At 49.9% G+C, this 18,124-nt stretch overlaps 1 protein-coding gene across 9 annotated transcripts in view; it reads left to right on the top strand.

Annotated features, from left to right (window-relative positions):
- Positions 1 to 18,124, top strand: part of PTPRS (protein tyrosine phosphatase receptor type S) — a 132,575-nt gene that overhangs the window by 69,851 nt on the left and 44,600 nt on the right. For all 9 annotated transcript variants that reach the window (XR_007516434.1, XM_049876488.1, XM_049876493.1 and 6 more), the window contains 2 exons: positions 6,401 to 6,589; positions 12,825 to 12,935. Coding sequence is in view for 8 of the 9 variants with exons in the window: in XM_049876488.1 (XP_049732445.1) it covers positions 6,401 to 6,589; positions 12,825 to 12,935 (300 nt within the window). In the remaining variant the exon portion in view is untranslated. The remainder of the gene's footprint in view (positions 1 to 6,400; positions 6,590 to 12,824; positions 12,936 to 18,124) is intronic.

The raw sequence follows: 18,124 nt of genomic DNA, 5'->3' as shown, positions 1-18,124 counted from the left end.
CTAACTGAAAGGTTGAGGTTCAAATGTAGCCAGTGGCTCCTTGGGAGAAAGACTTGGTGATCTGCTCCCATAAAGATTGTTGTTGTTAGATACATGAGAAAATGCTCTCGATCATTAGCCATTAGAGAAATGCAAATTAAAACTACGATGAGGTTTCATCTCACACCAGCAAGGCTGGCATTAATCCAAAAAACACAAAATAATAAATGTTGGAGAGGCTGCGGAGAGATTGGAACTCTCATACACTGCTGGTGGGAATGTAAAATGGTACAACCACTTTGGAAATCCATCTGGCGTTATCTTAAACAGTTAGAAATAGAACTACCATACAACCCAGAAATCCCACTCCTCGGAATATAGCCTAGAGATACAAGAGCCTTCACACAAACAGATATATGCACACCCATGTTTATTGCAGCTCTGTTTACAATAGCAAAAAGTTGGAAGCAACCAAGGTGTCCATCAACGGATGAATGGGTAAATAAATTGTGGTATATTCACACAATGGAATACTACGCATCGATAAAGAACAGTGACGAATCTGTGAAACATTTCATAACATGGAGGAACCTGGAAGGCATTATGCTGAGCGAAATTAGAGGCAAAAGGACAAATATTGTATAAGACCACTATTATAAAATCTTGAGAAATAGTAAACCTGAGAAGAACACATACTTTTGTGGTTATGAGGGGGGGAGGGAGGGAGGGAGGGAGAGGGTTTTTTATTGATTACTCAGTAGATAAGAACTGCTTTAGGTGAAGGGAAAGACAACACTCAATACATGGAAGGTCAGCTCAATTGGACTGGACCAAAAGCAAAGAAGTTTCCGGGATAAAATGAATGCTTCAAAGGTCAGCGGAGCAAGCGCGGGGGTCTGGGGAACATAGTTTGCGGGGACTTCTAAGTCAATTGGCAAAATAATTCTATTATGAAATCATTCTGCATCCCACTTTGAAATGTGGCGTCTGGGGTCTTAAATGCTAACAAGCGGCCATCTAAGATGCATCAATTGGTCTCAACCCACCTGGAGCAAAGGAAAATGAAGAACAGCAAGGTCACACGACAACTAAGAGCCCAAGAGACAGAAAGGGCCACATGATCCAGAGACCTACATCATCCTGAGACCAGAAGAACTAGTTGGTGCCCGGCCACAATCGATGACTGCCCTGACAGGGAGTACAGCAGAGGACCCCTGAGGGAGCAGGAGATCAGTGGGATACAGACCCCAAATTCTCATAAAAAGACCAAACTTAATGGTCTGACTGAGACTAGAGGAATCCTGGCGGCCATGCTCCCCAGACCTTCTGTTGGCCCAGGACAGGAACCATCCCCGAAGACAACTCATTAGACATGAAAGGGACTGGTCAGCAGGGGGGGAGAGAGATGCTGATGAAGAGTGAGCTAATTATATCAGGTGGACACTTGAGATTGTGTTGGGAACTCTTGTCTGGAGGGGGGATGGGAGGATAGAGAGAGAGGGAAGCCGGCAAAATTGTCAAGAAAGGAGAGACTGAAAGGGCTGACTCAAGAGGGGGAGAGCAAGTGGGAGTAGGGAGTGAGATGTATGTAAACTTATATGTGACAGACTGATTGGATTTGTAAACGTTCACTTGAAGCTTAATAAAAGTTATAAAAAAAAAAAAAAGATTGTTGTTGTTGTTAGGTGCCACTGAGTTGGCTGCAGCTCATAGGGACCCTATGCACGACAGAATGAAACTCTGCCCGGTCCTGAGCCATCCTCACAGTCATTGTTATGCTCGAGCCCATTGTTGCAGCCACTGTGTCAGTCCACCTCATTGAGGGTCTTGCTCTTTTTCACCGACCTTCTAAGTCTACCAAGTATGATGTCCTTCTCCAGGGACTGGTCCCTCCTGGTAACATGTCCATGTCCAAAGTATGTGAGATGAAGTCATGCCATCTTTACTTCCAGGGAGCACTGTGACTGTATTTCTTCCAAGACAGATTTGTTCATTCTTCTGGCAGTCCATGGTGTATTGAGAAATCTTTGCCAACACCATAACTCAAATTTTTCAATTCATAATTCAGATCAATTCTTCTTTGGTCTTCCTTATTCATTGTCCAGCTTTCACATGCATATGAGGAGATTGAAAATACCACGGCTTGGGTCAGGCACACCTTAGTCTTCGGGGTGACATCTTTTTAACACTTCAAAGAGGTCTTTTGCAGCAGCTTTGTCCAATGTAATACTTTGATTTCTTAACTGCTGCTTCCGTGGGTGTTGATTGTGGATCCAAGGAAAATGAAATCCTTGACAACTTCAATCTTTTCTCTGTTTATTGTGATGGTGTTTATTGGTCCAGTTGTGAGGATTTTTGTTTCCTTTATGTTGAGGTATAATCCATACTGAAGGCTGTTTGTGGTCTCTGATCTTCATCAGTAAGTGCTTCAAGTCCTCTTCACTTTCAGCAAGCAAGGTTGTGTCATCTGCATAACGCAGGTTGTTAATGAGTCTTCCTCCAAACCTGATGCCCCGTTCTTCTTCATATAGTCCAGCTTCTTGGATTATTTGCTCAGCATACACATTGAATACCAAATCAAAGCCGTTGCCGTCAAGTCATTCTGACTCATGGTGACCCTATAGGACAGGGTAGAACTGCCCATAGGGTTTCCAAGAAGCAGCTGGTGGTTTCGAACGGCTGACTTTTTGGTTAGCAGCTGAATGCTTAACCACTGCACCACCAGGGCCCCGTACATGTTGAATAAGTATGGTGAAAGGATATAACCCTGATGTACACCCTTCCTGATTTTAAACCACACAGTATCCCCTTGTTCTGTTCAAGTGACTGCCTCTTGGTCTGTGCACGGGCTCTGCATGAGCACAATTGCATGTTTCTGGAATTCCCATTCTTCGGAACATTATCCATAATTTGTTATGATCCACACAGTCGAATGCCTTTGCATAGTCAATAAAACACAGGCAGACATCTTTCTGGCATTCTCAGCTTTCATCCAAGATTCGTCTGACATCAGCGATGATATCCATGATTTCACACCCTCCTCTGAGTCCGGCTTGAATTTCTAACAGTTCCCTGTTGATGTACTGCTGCAGCCGCTTTTGAATGATCTTCAGCAGAATTTTACTTGCCCGTGATATATTCTTTGATAATTTCCACGTTTCGTTGGATCACTTTTCTTTGGAATGGGCACAAATATGGATCTCTTCCAGTCAGTTGGCCAGGTAGCCATCTTCCAGATTTCTTGGCGTAGATGAGTGCGTGCTTCCAGCATTGCATCCGTTTGTTGAAACATCTCAACTGTTACTCTGTCAGTTTCTGGAGCCTTGTTTTTCACCGGTGCCTTCAGTGCAGCTTGGACTTCTTCCTTCAGTACCATCGGTTTGTGGTCATATGCTGCCTCCTGAAATGGGTGAACATCAACCAGTCCTTTTTGGTGCAGTGTCTCTGTGTACTCCTTCCATCTTCTTTTGATGCTTCCTGCCACTGTTCAATATTTTGCCCGTAGAATCCTTCAATATTGCAACTCGAGACTTGAATTTTTTTTCAGTTCTTTCACTTTGGAAAATGCTGAGTGTGTTCTTCCCTTTTGGTTTTCTATCTCCAGCTCTGTGCACATGTCATCATAATACTTTGTCTTCTCGAGCCACCCTTTGAAATTTTCCGTTCAGCTCTTTTTTATTTCATCATTTCTTCCAATGGATTTAGCTACTCTATGTTCAAGACCAACTTTCAGAGTCTCCTGACATCCATTTTGGTCTTTTCTTACTTTCCTGCCTTTTTAATGACCTTTTGTTTTCTTCATGTGTGATGTCCTTGATGTCATTCCACAACTTGTCTGGTCTTCGGTCACTAATGTTCAATGCATCAGGTCTATTCTTGAGGTGGTCTCTGAATTCAGGTAAGATATACTCAAGGTCGTACTTTGGCTCTTGTGGACTTAGTCTGATTTTCTTCAGTTTCAGCTTGAACTTGCAAATGAGCAGTCGATGGCCTGTCCCACGTTCTGCCCCTGGCCTTGTTCAGACAGATGATATTGAGCTTTTCCATCATCTCTTTCTACAGATGTAGTTAATTTGATTCCTGTGTGTTCATCTGATGAGGTCCATGTGTATCATTGCTGTTTATGTTGTTGAAAAAAGGTATTTCTGATGAAGAAGTCGTCGGTCTTGCAAAATTCTATCATTCAATCTTCGGCATCGTTTCTGTCACCAAGACTGCATTTTCCAGCTACTGATCCTTCTTTGTTTCCAACTTTTGCATTCCAATCACCAGTAATTATCAAAGCATCTTGACTGAGTGTTTGATCAATTTTAGACTGCAGAAGTTGGTGTAAAATCTTTAATTTTTTCACCTTTGGCATTAGTGGTTAGTGCGTAAATTTGAGTAGTAATAATAATGGATATTATCCTATCACTGACAGCGTTGTACTTCAGGATAGACCTTGAAACGTTCTTTTTGACAATGAATGCGACGCCATTCCTCTTCGAGTTGTCATTCCCAGCATAGTAGACTATATGATTGTCTGATTCAGAATGGCCAATACCAGTCCATTTCAGCTCACTAACGCCTAGGATATCGATGTTTATGCATTGCATTTCAATTTGGTGATTTCCAATTTTCTTAGATTCATACTTCGTACATTCCAGGTTCTGATTATTAATGGATGTTTGCAGCTGTTTCTTCTCATTTTGAGTCATGCCACATCAGTAAACGAAGGTCCCCAAAGCTTGACTCCGTCCATGTCATTAAGTTCAACTCTACTTTGAGGAGGCAGCTCTTCCCCAGGCGTCTTTTGAGTGCCTTCCAACCTGGGGGGCTCATCTTCCAGCACTATATCAGACAGTGTTCTGCTGCTATTCTTAAGGTTTCACTGGACAGTTTTTTCAGAAATAGATCACCAGGTCCTTCTTCCAAGTCTGTCTTAGTCTAGAAGCTCAGCTGAATCCTGTCCGCCATGGGTGACCCTGCTGGCATTTGAGCTAAGTTTCTCCTAAGAGTGATAGGGAGCCCTGGAGGTAGTATAGCAGGCGGGGAGTGTGGTCTGTCTGATGTTTTAAAGGCTGTCTCAGCTGCTGTAAATGAAAGCAGCATTTCCTAACCTGGGTGCTGTGGGTATTTGGCAGCCAGTTTATTCTTTGGGGTAGGGCCATCCTGTGCACTGTAGGGTGTTGGGCAGCATCCCTGGCCTCCACCCACTCCATGCCAGTATCACACCCCCCCACCCCCAGTTGTGACAAGCACAGATGTCTCTAGACATTGCTGATATTCCCTGTAGGCAGAATCTTTCTGGGTGAGAACCACTGGTCTAGATGTTAGTGATAAGAGATGCTTAGTTCATATTGGGGACATTTAGCTCATTGTACGATAGTACATGGAGCCCTGGTGGTGCAGTGCTCAAGCACTCGGTTGCTAACCAAGAGATCAGTGGTTCGAACCTAGCAGCTGCTCTGTCGGAGAAAGATGTGGCAGTCTGCTTCTGTAAAGATTTCAGCCTTGGAAACTCTTTGGGGCAGTTCTGCTCTGTCCTACAGGGTCGCTATGAGTCGGAATCAACTTGAGGGCAGTGGGTTTTGGTTTTGTTTTTGTTTTCTGTTTTTTTGTATGTTACAGTACACAGAATGCGGTGGCTTAGGGGTAGAATTCTCCCCTTCCACATGGGAGGCCCGGGTTCGATTCCCAGCCACTGCACTTCATACGCAACTACCACCTGACTGTCTGTGGTGGCTGGCGTGTAGCTATGATGCTGAACAGGTTTCGGTAGTGCTTCCAGACTTGAGACAGACAAGAAAGAAAGGCCTGGTGATCAATTTCCAAATGTTAGTCAGTGAAAACCCTGTGGATCTTAATGGTCCATTTGCAAGTCATCTCGGGGATGGTGCCGGACTGGGCACATTTCATTCCATCGTGCATAGGGTCACCATGAGCTGGGGCCAACTGGACAGCAGCTAACAACAACACATTGTTGTTAGGTGCCATTGAGTCGACTCTGAGTCGTAGCAGCCCTATGCCAACAGAACGAAACGCTGCCTGTTCTGTGCCATCCTCACAATTATTGCAAAGTCTTGATCTCAACACTGGTATTTGGAGCCAGAGCCTTCACTGGGCTGGGGCTGTCCTCTGCACTGTAGCATGTTGAGCAGCATCTCTGGGTTCCACCCACTTAACGCCTGTAGCACCCCTTTCCTAGTCATGATGCCCACAAATGTCTCCAGACATCACTACGTGTCCCCCGGGGGCAGACTCACCCCTGGGGTGAGAACCTCTGATCTCTTCTGATGGCGCCCACGAGCCCTGCCAGGAGAGAGAGGAGGAGATAGGCTAAGGGCCACGGTCCCAGGGCCGCCTGGTTCCCAAGCCCGGAGTGACGGCAGCCCATGTGATAACCAGGCCTCTGCCCTGTTCCCTCCATCTCTGCCCACAGAGGACCAGCTGCCCCCCGGCTTCCCCAACATTGACATGGGCCCCCAGTTGAAGGTAGTGGAGCGGACACGGACGGCCACCATGCTCTGTGCCGCCAGCGGCAACCCTGACCCCGAGATCACCTGGTTCAAGGACTTCCTGCCTGTGGACCCCAGTGCCAGCAACGGGCGCATCAAGCAGCTGCGATCAGGTGAGCACAGGTGGGCCGCACGATGTGGGAACCACAGAGGGTGGCAGGAGGAGGGGAGCTTCTGTGTGCTCAAGCCTTTGGGAGCCACGGGGGACAGAGAGGAAGAGCCACATGGACACTGGGAGGTGGGGGGGAGTGACCTCAAAGCCAGGGCATCGACAGGCAGAGGTAACAGGGATGGTAGGAAGAGAGTTCTTCGCGCCTCCCCTGTGGGGTATAATGGCACAAACGTGCACAATGATGGGGAGCCATGGAAGGCTACAGAGAGAGAGTGTCTCCAGGACCCAAGCAGTGGGGTCATAATGAGGCACAGACAGTTACATTTGATGGAAAGCCATAGAGGATGGTGGATATCTACAGTGCTCAAGCAATGGGAACACAGTGGGGGACAAAGGCAGACATGATCAGAGCCATGGAGAATGGGGAGGGGAGAGCATCTTAAATGCCTAATCACTGGGTATATAATGGGATGCAGACAATCAAGGTAATAGGGAGCCATGGAGGGTGGCAGAGACAGAGCATGCTGTAGGTATGTCTAGTAGGGATATAATGGGGCACAGGCAGGTAGGAGTAGAAGGGGGCCATGTAAGGCAATGGCAAGAGGGTATTTCCAGTGCTGAAGGAGTGGTTGTCTAGAAGAGATGTAGTGGGCCACAGATGGGTAAGGTGGTGGGGAGCCATAGGGAGCTACAGGGACTGAGTGTCTCCAATGCTGAAGCAATAAGGACATAATGGGGCAAAGGCTGGCAGAGGTGAGGAAGAGCCATGGAAGATGGTGGTAGAGGTTCATGTCTGAGATGGCACCCAGGACACACAGAGCCAGCCTGTTCGTCCAAGCCCCACCTGGCCTAGGGAGGCCTTGGGACAGAGCACAACGCCTTGGGGATGAGCGGCTCCACAGCTGTGTCTTGGCCTAGCGCCCACGTGCCCCATCTGCGAGGCCATCTGTCCGTGGGACTGTGTGTGCTTTGTGTCTGTCACCCCACTACCTTGTGACATTTTCTTGTGTGTCTGGGCTCCCTGTGCCAGCCTGACCTGCATTCCATGTGTGTACAGGCTAGGCCATGGCACACAGGAGTTTGCCTTCCCTCTCCTGGAGCATGTCCATGTGCACACGTGCGTGTCTCAGTATATGTGAGCACACGTGTTTGTGCGTACCTGTGTGTCTGTGTCATATCATTTTTTCCACTGTTAACGGCTTGAGACCTTGCCCCTCTTCAGATTCCCATTGAAATTACACAGCAGCTCGCACACACACGTCTTCTGCTTTCTCTCCTTCCTCTGAGGACCCTGCCTTGGAAGCCACCCCTCCCAGCAGGCCTCCCAGCCATCCGAGCACCCCCTCACTGGCCCAGCCTTGTTCTCTGAGGAGCCCACACAGCGCCCGGCTCTCTCTGCGCCCCAGAGGAGTCCCACTCCCTCAAAAAAGGTGGAGGTGGACCTCAGAGTCTCTTCCCTGGAGAGACTCAGCTCTCACTTATGTTGGGGAGAGACACAGCCTTCCCCTCCCACCGTCTCTGAGCGTACTCGCGGCCTCAGTGCTTAGAAAGGGGAACAACACCAACGCTGGGGATTCGGTTGCACCATCAAAGCCCAGGGATGGTGAAATGATTCTGAGCATGAGGCCTGATCTCCTGGGCTCCGATCCCATTTATCGGGCGGGTCCAAGGGCCTGTAACCCTCTCTGAGCCTCAGTTTTCCCCATCAAATGTGCCTATTTCTTAGAGTTAGAATGAGGTGCCCATGATAGAATACCTGGCACATCTTAAATGCTTAGCAAACATAAGCTGCTTTTACTAATAATAACAAAAAAAACCCGTAGCCATTGAGTCAATTCCAGCTCACAGTAACCCTATAGGACAGAGTAGAACTGCCCCATGGGGTTTCCAAGGCCATAATCTTTACAGAAGCAGACTGCCACATCTTTCTCCCACGGAGTGGCTAGTGGGTTGGAACCACGGACCTTCTGATTAGTAGCCAAGTGCTTAACCACTGCACCACCAGGGCTCCTTGATAATAACAAAGAGTTATTATTCTGACTTCCCCTCCTCCCTATGCTACCCCAACGAGGATACAAACTTCTGAGTAACCACCCGGTAACGTTCCTGTTCTCTTTTCTTGTCCCTCTGTTGTAAACGTTCAGAAACCTTTGGTAAGTCTGATTTCTTGAACATGTCGAAGACTAACGTCCCCGTTTTTCCCCTCCTCTGCCCCTCTCCTCCCCCACCAGACTAACAGCCACCGTGACAGTAACTGTGACCCATTCCACGTGGCATGTTCACTAACGCCTTCCCCTCTCTGGCCACCCAGCCCTCCCTAGTGGGGCACCAGCGGGCAGCAAACAGAGAAGCCCAGAAGGAAAAGAGGAAAAATGACAAGGCCGGAAGGGGCTATCCAGACCCTGGGGTAGAGAATCCTGGGGCTGATGCTGGGAAAGGATTTAATGACAGAAATTGGGGGCTGGGTCCAGGTTTGGGGGGAATTTTCTAGCTGAGCTGGTGCTGGGTGCTTTGCAGCCTCTTTTCCCAGCATCGAGCCCAAATCCCCTGAAACCTACTGCTGGGTTAATTCTTACTAAAGTGAGAGTGACTGATAATAACACACAATAGTCCCTTCTCATCTTCCCCAGGGTGAGAAACAGAACAACCTTTAGCACTGGAGAAATACATCCTTTTTACCGAGTACAGTGGCCCCATGCAACATCGGGAAGCCCAGGTCTTGGGCCCCTGGCTTCCACCCTTGTAACCCAAGTGTAGTAAAAGTCTAAAGTGGAAGCTAACCTGGGTTCCGTGGTGTGACCGCAGGCAAATTCTCGTTCCCTTGTGTTCTAAGAACAGAGAGTGCCCTCATGGGATTGAGGATTTAGAAAGATATATACGGGGCCAACAAAGTTCAGGCTAAAGGGTCCTCAGCCTGGGAGGCTGGAGAGCTGAGTTCAAGCCCCACCCCAGACTCTGGCTCATGATGTGACCTCAGCCGATTCCTCGGCCCCTCTGGGCCTCAGCTTGCCTGTCTGTAAAATGGGAAGGAACCTGTGTTTTCTTGACTGGGTTATCATCAGTGGTGAGCAGGGGCCCAAATCTCTGCCCTGGGAAGATGAGCCAAGGGTGGAAAGCTCCAGCCCCAGGCCTTTTTTTCCTGGCTTCTCACCCGTGAGCCATCCCTGCCCCCATAGTCCAGATGGACAGACAGCCCTTTCCTCTTTTCCTTCTGGAAGAACACTCTGGAAGTTAAGAAGGCTCTGCTGTGGACCCTATCACCACCTTCCCTGCGCCCCCTACTCGGCCTGTGTGTAACCCCCTCCCCTGTGCTTTATTAATCCCCTGGCCCTGGGCCACTAACCCCTTTCTCCCAATCTCTAACAAGAACCCTGAGACCCCGTCGTTCCGGACCCTCCTGCTGTTGCCATAAAAGCAGCCCCTTCCTGGGCCCCCAAGGAAGAAAGAAGGCAGGGAAGTCATGGACCTCCCTCGGGCCCAGAGGGAAGGCAGCACACAGGGCCAGGCCAGGCCGGCTGATCTTCCCAGGGCATAGAAGCTTCTAGAATCACCCACCTCTCCCCCCACTTTGCCGAGAGTCCTGTGGGAAGCCCTCGTGCTTGGCAAGCCCCTAAACCCTGTCCTGCACCCAGGAGCCTCGCCCCTGTCTCTCTCGGCCAGGACTTCAGGGTCCACAGGCCCAGGGCAGGCTCGGCCCCCAGGGGCAGAGTGGCCTTGCTCGTGGCCCCCCAGGACTGCCATCTGATTTTCACCTGACTCTCTCTGCTTCCCTTACAGAAAGTACTCCGATCCGAGGTAAGAGGCGCGTTCCTCACTCACCCACCCACTATGCTCTCTGGCTGCCCGCCCAGCCCCCAGGCCCCCTCCACATGTCTCCCCTACTCGCCCTTCTGCCCGGTGTCCATCCGGTGTCTACGTCTGTGTTACTGTCTGTGGCTGGGGGTGGCCAAGTGTGGCGGGGTGACTCCTTGGGCCGCCTGGCCGCAGGGATGGGTCTGTGCCCTCTCCAGGAAGGGGCGGCGCCCCCCACACCCACCCAGAGCCCTGGGAAGCCAGGTTCTGAGCATTGCTCTGGACAAAGCCCTTGTCTCTTCCCAGCGTCTGTTTTTGCATCTGTAAAATGGGAGTGGTGAGGGAACGGCTTCTGGCTCTTTCTGATTCCCCACTCAGGGGAGGGGTCGCTCCAGCTTGAGGGCCAGGTCTCAAAGGCCATGTCTGATTCTGGCTCCTGGTGCTGCCCTGGAAAGGAGACTAGAATAGGCCTGGGTGGGAGGCAGGATCCAATATCTAGCCCTGACTGTACCATGAAATGCTGTGTGTCCTAGAGCAGACCTCCTGCCCTCTCTGGACCTCCATACTGATACCTACCTTCCTGCTTTTCCACAGCCTGGAGGTCAGGGGATAGTAGGAAGTGTTATATGGGGCAAGAACTTTCATCCACGGCCTCCAAAGGGAACCTCCCTATCCTTGGGGTAGGCACCCAATACTGTGGGTCCGCATCCCCCCACCGTGGGACATTCACAAGCACAGCTGGGGAGGAGGGATCCACTTGAGAGCTTGGACTGGAATTTTGGACTCCTGGAGCTGGGGGTTCTGATCAAAGCCTGTGATTCCAACATACTTGGTGATATTCACTCATTTTCATTTACTCGTGGTCAACATGGACTCCGGTCCTGGCCCATGATTTAAACATATGTGTTGATATTCACTCAGTTTCATTTTAATTAGAAAATTGAAACTTGATCCAGGCCTGTGGTTTCAAAAATACTCATGGAAATCTTGGCCTCATTTTCATTTACTCATGGACACTAAACGGTTTGACCAGGGTCTTGATTTCAGATATTCTTGGGAAGGGTCATTCATTTCTGTACATTCATTAGAAGTAAAGGCTCTGATCTGGGCCTGTGATATCAAACATATTGGGGGAAATCAGCCCTACTTTCATTTACTCATGGGCACCAGGACCTTGGCTTTCGGCCTGTGATTTTTAATTATGTTTGAGAAAAGTGGCCTTATCTTTATTCACTCATAGGAAATTCAAATAATAAAATCATCAACTTTATTTATGTGTATTAGAGGCTTTCACTTGGACCTGTGATTCCAAACCAGGGCTTTGAACCGGTTCATTCCGGTTTGCCTTTTTAACAAGTTCCTTGCTGAGAATTTTCCTTTCCACCCCCAGATATACTGAATCAGAATCTACAGTTTAGTAAGATCCCCAGGTGATTCTTATGTAAAAGTTCTCGGGACCCTGTTAGAGACACAAATTCTCAGCAGGGGCCTCAAACCAGAAAGAACTGATTCGAGGCCCTGTTTCAAACACTTCTGAAAATTCAATCTAATCCTCGTTTACCCATAAGCACCATGGATTTGGATCTAGGACCATAATTTCAAACACACTTGAGGAAATAAGTTCATCCTGTTACTCATGAGCACCGGGATCTTGAATTTAAACATATGTGGGTGAGTTTAGTCATATTCGTATTTACTTAGATGAGTTCAAATACCTGGGGGAATTCAGATTCATCTTCAATTAGTTTCAGGCACGTAAGACTTTGAGACCTTTGATTTCGAATACACCTGATACATTTCCAGTCTCAACGTCCTTTACCTTAGCTGTAATGGGGTATAACCGAGCCCTGAAATTCCACACACCCTTGAAGAAGTTCAGCCCTGTCTTCATTTACTTATGGGCACTAGGGGTCTGAGGCCTGCAATTTCAAACACACTTGAGGAACTCAGACCTGTGTTCATTTACACATGGGCACTGGTTGGCAATAACAAAGCGCCTACCTGCTCCCTGAATTTGCACATTACTCGTGGCGGTCCCTCGGGTCCCTCAGTCTCTCCAATGACTGCTACGGGTTATGAGTGCCAACCTACTCTGTCCTCGTTGCCTGGAGCATCACTTAAGTGCTTTTGCAAACACACCTCTATGGTACATCCCCCCAGATTTGTAGTTCACCGGCCATTTGATTGGCTGCCTTTCTGGTGAGGTGAAGGTTTTGCCACAGACTCAGGTGTGTTCAGGCAAGTTCAGGGCTAGGCTTGGGCTTGGGGGGAGATAAGCCAGGGAGGCCCTGGCCCACCTGGGGCTTCTAGACTAATTCACTCTTTCCTCTGTCTCTTGGGCCTGGCCAGAACTGGCGACAGGACAGAAAGGACTCTGGGGGCAGCCCTCCCATCCACTGCCAGGCCTCCCCTGACTGGCCAGGCTTTCTCCCATTTCCCCACAGGGGCCCTGCAGATTGAGAGCAGCGAGGAGACCGACCAGGGCAAATACGAGTGCGTGGCCACCAACAGCGCCGGCGTGCGCTACTCCTCGCCCGCCAACCTCTACGTGCGAGGTAGGGACCGCCGCAGCCAGGTCAAAGGCAGGGACCCGCCCCTTCCTGCCCCCTTCCTTTGCGGGCTCACAGCCTCTGGGCTCCCCCACCCCCTGCAGACCCAAGCAGGAAGGCCCCACACCAGTTGGTCATGAGGCAGCAGCCCTCTCTGGACCTCAGTGTCCCTGCCTGTAAAATGGGGGCAGCCGGAATACCCCGTGCCTCGCTGTGGATGCCCCATAGGCACGGGACCCGGGGGAGGCAGTGACGGCAGGGCAAGAGGGGGCGGGGCAGGGTGGGGGGGTCAGTCTTGGGCCTACAGGGCCGGGGGAGCCTGCAGGCCTCGGCCCTGCCCCACCCGCCTGAGTTGGCTTTTGTGGTGTGTCGTGCCTCCCTTGTTGTCTGCTGGCTTTGCTTCTCCGAACTCCGTGGCCTCGTAGCTCCCTGCTTCACCGCCCCCCTCGAGTCCCCTCCATCCACGAGTTGGGGAGGGGTCTTAGGAGCTGGCCCCCACCCCTTCGGCTGCCCCAGAGCCTGGTGCTCTGTTCTCTCCTAACGACCCTTAGGGAAAGACACGTTTAGGCCCAGGTGAGATGGGGCGGCAGCAGGCATGGTGGGCCAGGGGCCTCAGTGTGCTGGCAAGCCAAGGCAACCACAGCACACCTGGGAGGCCCCTTGTCTCAGCATCCAGTTGCCACTCGGTCAGGCCTGGAAGCCCAGGTTCCTTACCTCAGCACCCCCCACCTCCCGACCAAGGAAGTCTGGGAAACATTTACACAGACTTCCTTCTGGATCCCTTGGGGTGGCGCCAGGGGCCTCCCCATGCCCTGTTGACCCCCCCATCCCTGTATTTGCGCTCTTCGATTCTTTCTGACATGTGAAGCTGCCTCCTACACCCCTGTTTGTCCCCCCGCCGCCCCCCCCGGCCTTCCTTCTAGCAGCTGTTTCTCACCAAGTCCATGGTAGAAACAGCTTCTGCCAGGATGCCAGAGGGCCTGGTTCAAATCCCGGCTCTGTCCCCCTTGGTTCTGTAGAACTGAACCGATCACGCCTGCTGCCTGGCCTCTATTTACCCCCTTGGACATACTAAGCCCTTCTCAGTCATCTGCTGGGGAGGCCGGGCAGCTCCTCCTCTACCCTAGATCTCACCCTCTTGGTCCCCACTGACCCTGAGTGACTCGTTGGTTCTGGACCTTGGGTTTTGCATCTGGCCTCTGAGGACGAGGTTGTGTGGGGTGGGGGTGGGAATATGGGGCGGGGGGAGGGCACTCCGGTCCGCCATCATGGCATCTCTGGTGAGTTACCTTGCGCTCATGCCTCCAACTGACTGGTTTCCACCTAACCTGCTTATTTCTCTGCAAACACCTGGAATGGGGATTTGTAAGTCTGGCAGGGTTCAAAGAGCAAAAGTGAGCAGCAGGTGTGGGGCAGGGTGGGGGGCGTGGCCTTTAGCAAGGGGGCAAGTGGGGTGGGGGGTCTTCTGTGTCCTCAGCCCCTGGAGGCAGGGTCCCCAGCATGAGCCTCCTCCCTTTTGGGGGCAGTTGAGGAGGCTAGTCCCAGCCTCCCCGTCTTTGCCTGGGTCTCAGACACTCCAAAATTGAATTAAAAAAAAATCCTGGATCTTGTATGTCGAGGGCAGAGTGGAGGAAAGAAAAGAAAGGTCATTGCTGTTCTTTTTATTTTTTAATTTTAATTTCTTTTTTTGGTTTAAAGAAAAAAAAAGCAAACTATTGCAGCTTTTAGCCTTGGGAAGTCCTCTTTTTACTCTCTGTATCTCCCCTATTTTTTCTCTTCTCCCCATGTCATTGTGTTCCGCATCAAACCCCTTTTACATCCCTCAGAGCTTCGAGAAGGTTGGTGTGTTTTTTTCTTTTTTACTTTCTTTACCCACATTTTTACATTCTGAAAAATGACACGCACAGACACGAAACTCACTCAGACACACACACGGACATATGCAGACACGCACATGGAAAAAAACAGAAAAAAAAGAACTTAAACAAACTGGAATATGAATAATAAGCGCAAAGCGAACAAACAAAAATCCACCAAGTGAGAGCAAAACCCAGAAAGACACGAAAATCTCAGCCGCACCCAGCCTGGCCTAGGGCCGGCCGCACACATGCGATGCTTGCATTGTGGTCGCCTCTCTGCATCCGTTGGTAATGTTGTTGCTAAGTTTTTTGCACTCCTCGTCGTCATGGTAACTTGGGCCTGATGCATGCTGGAAGAATGTAAAATTTTCTCTGCATGCCACTATTGTCGGTTTGGTTTGGTGAATTCCCGACACCTTCTGTTGGAGTGTTTCTTGTCTTCCTTTCTGTTTTTCTCCTTTGGTTTTCTTCTTTTTTCTTTCTTTTCTTTTTTTTTTTTCTTGTTTGGTTTGGTTTCATTTTGGGGGGAAAAAACCGATTTGTTCGTTATTTTTTCCCTCCCATCCCCCTCAGCCACCCCTCTTCTCCCCCAAAGCGTTTCGTCTTTGGTTCTGTCTTGTGTTTCCGTGCTAGTTGGTTTCGGTTCTTGGGCTGAGCTGTTATGTGGTTGTTCTCCAAACGCATTGTGATTTAAAAGCCAGTGTTCCTGTCCAACGACCATCCGGGAGGGTGGAAGGGGTCCCACAGCTGGGATGCTGGGGTAGAAAGTGACCGCCTGGGGCACCAGGGCACAAGGGAGGGGGCACAGACAGATGGTGGGAGGTCAGAGCCTGGGTAGAGTGAGTGGGGAGAGCAGCCCAATTTGCCTGACCTCAGTGGCCACCTCCCTTTTCCCAGAGATGGTGCCTCAGCCTCCCAGGGCGGCCATGTTGGAAGGGGGTTCAAGCAGGTGTGTTCCCATCCTTCTGCCTCAGCATGAGACCACCTCCCACTGTCCCAAAAAGACCAAAAAAAAAAAAAAAAAGAAGGCATTTGAAGTGTAGCTGAATGGGCAGTGGCATTTTGAGTTTGCATCCAATATGGTGACACATCCAAATATGGGAAGTGGTCAACTTAAAATGTGGGGTGATGACGGCACCATCCTCCCTGGGCCGTGCATGTTTGGCACATAGTTAACGCTCAAAATGGCAGCTGTTGTGATGACTTTTGCATTCTGGCTGGGCACAAATCCGAGACTGCCCATCAGAAAATAATGTAGCATGACAGACTCTGGAAAAAAATAATTGGCCAATTTTCCTGCCCTGGGGCACTAAGCCTCCACCTCCCAGGCGACACTGGCTGCTTCCCCCACCCCTCTCAGGCTCTGGGCCCAGGCCACAGGTACCTTTTGTCCAGCAACACAGCACGGTCACTTTCTGAGCGCCTGAGTATCAGAGCTGTGGAATTCTGGCAAAAACCCAGGGGGACCTTGGACACAGCCTCCCCTCCTCTTTCTCTGCCTCCCCAACTCTCTGCCTCTTTCTCTCTTTCATCTCTCTTTCTCTCTATGTCTATCTCATTCTTGCAAACCTCAGATGCATGCCCCATCTTCCACTCCCTCCCCAAGGAAAGCAAGCCCTTGAGTGTCCCACTCCAACCCTAAATAAAAACCAACCCCAAATTAAAAAGCCATTTAGATTTCTAACCACCAGTCCCCAGTTTACTATCCCACATATACGATTGTCCGAGGGTAGAGGCCATCCTGTTTAGGGTCGCCTTTTTTTCCCTCGTCTCTCACCCGCCTTCTCTAAAATCCCCGTTATCAAGGCCAAGGCCAAGGTAGCAAGAAAACTTTCAATGCAATGCAAGGGGATTTATTTCTCTTATCTCCTTATTAACCCAGTGTTAGAGCTGCCACGCTGACCCTCAGGGTTGGAGAGCCCCAAAAGATGGGAGAAAGGGGTCCTCCAGCCCCCTCACCAAAGCTATGTCCCGGTGAATTGGAACTGAGGGGTGGCCGAAGGACTCTGAAGACCACTTGGACTTTTTGGGCAGTACCGCCTAGCAGTGAGAGCAAACCCAGATTCAAATCCTGCCTCCACCCCTCACTGGCTGTTTGACTTTGGGCTGATCACTTGACCTGTTTGAGTCCTCAGTTCCCATCTGAACAAGAGAGATGATAAGTGTGCCCAGCTCACAAGGTAACTGGGTGGGTTCTCTCAGGCTGATGCTTGCTGGGCACCTTGCCAGTGCATTGCATACGAGAAGTCGCTAGTGGAATTGTCATGAGACTAGAGAAATAGAGGGTTCGAACAAATGATCTAGGCAAGTCACTTCCCTTTTTTGGGAGCTTCAGTTTCCCTGTTAAGTACCTCATGGGCCCACTGTTTGAATGAGATGGCATTGGAGAAAGCTGCTTTGCAAAGAACTGTCCTGCAGAAGCAAACTCAGTAGCTCAGATCTCATTCTCTGTCAGTTTTTTCCAAGCCCATCCCACGATCTCAGTTTCTCTTGCCTCCAACCCCATCCCCGTGAGACCACTGGCTTCCCCCGAGCCACAACTCTCATCTCCATCACTCCCCCAGGAAATTCAGTGGCCAGAGTACTGGAAGGAGGCAATAAAGGCCCAACTGGAGTGTTAGCTACAAATGCAGATAAGTACCAGCCCGCCAGAAGAGATAGGCCACCTAGATTGTTTACCCTGAAAACTAAAACTGTTACGTTGTCAGAATAGCCAGTCAGGGTTTCAAGGAATCCCCACCTGCAAACTAATTCTTCCTTCAGTTGACAGTGTCTGGCTTCTGCCAACTGTGGGTGGCCAGGGGAAGGGGAGTATTCAGACTTACGCTTCTCCTAAAATTTATCTCTGGGATCCAAAGGGCTAAAGGCAAAACCAAGCTTATTTTTTAATGCATTTGGCAGCTGAACTCCCCTGGGAAAGATGCAGCTTAAGCTCTTGACAAAGTGGAAAGATGATCAGATTACACTCCCCCTGGCTGTTAATTTTCTTCTCTTTAAATTTATACGCCTTTAAGATGTAGGTTAATGGCGAAAGATGGTGTCATCAGCGCTCAGTCTAGTAACATAGCATTATTGAACCACAGTGCACCGGACCCAGTTAAATGGTATGCCACCCACCCGATGCTGTAAGAACGTGCAGGGAGAACACCAAGCAAGCTAGAGACATCAGGGAGAATGTCCCACTTTCAAGGGACATAGAATATCTTCAGGGTTTTGGAGGAGGCCAGATGGGGCTGGAATAATTTACCGCAAGGCCTTGAATGCCGAGCCAAGAGACTGGAGCTTGATCCCTGCTGCCAGTGGAAGCCATCCTAGGTTGCCACAATTTCCATGTTG

Source organism: Elephas maximus, chromosome 3, assembly GCF_024166365.1.
Source record: "Elephas maximus indicus isolate mEleMax1 chromosome 3, mEleMax1 primary haplotype, whole genome shotgun sequence".
Taxonomy (NCBI): domain Eukaryota; kingdom Metazoa; phylum Chordata; class Mammalia; order Proboscidea; family Elephantidae; genus Elephas; species Elephas maximus.
The sequence above is the reverse complement of the archived record's forward strand: the minus strand, read 5'-3'. Positions and strand labels throughout refer to the sequence as shown.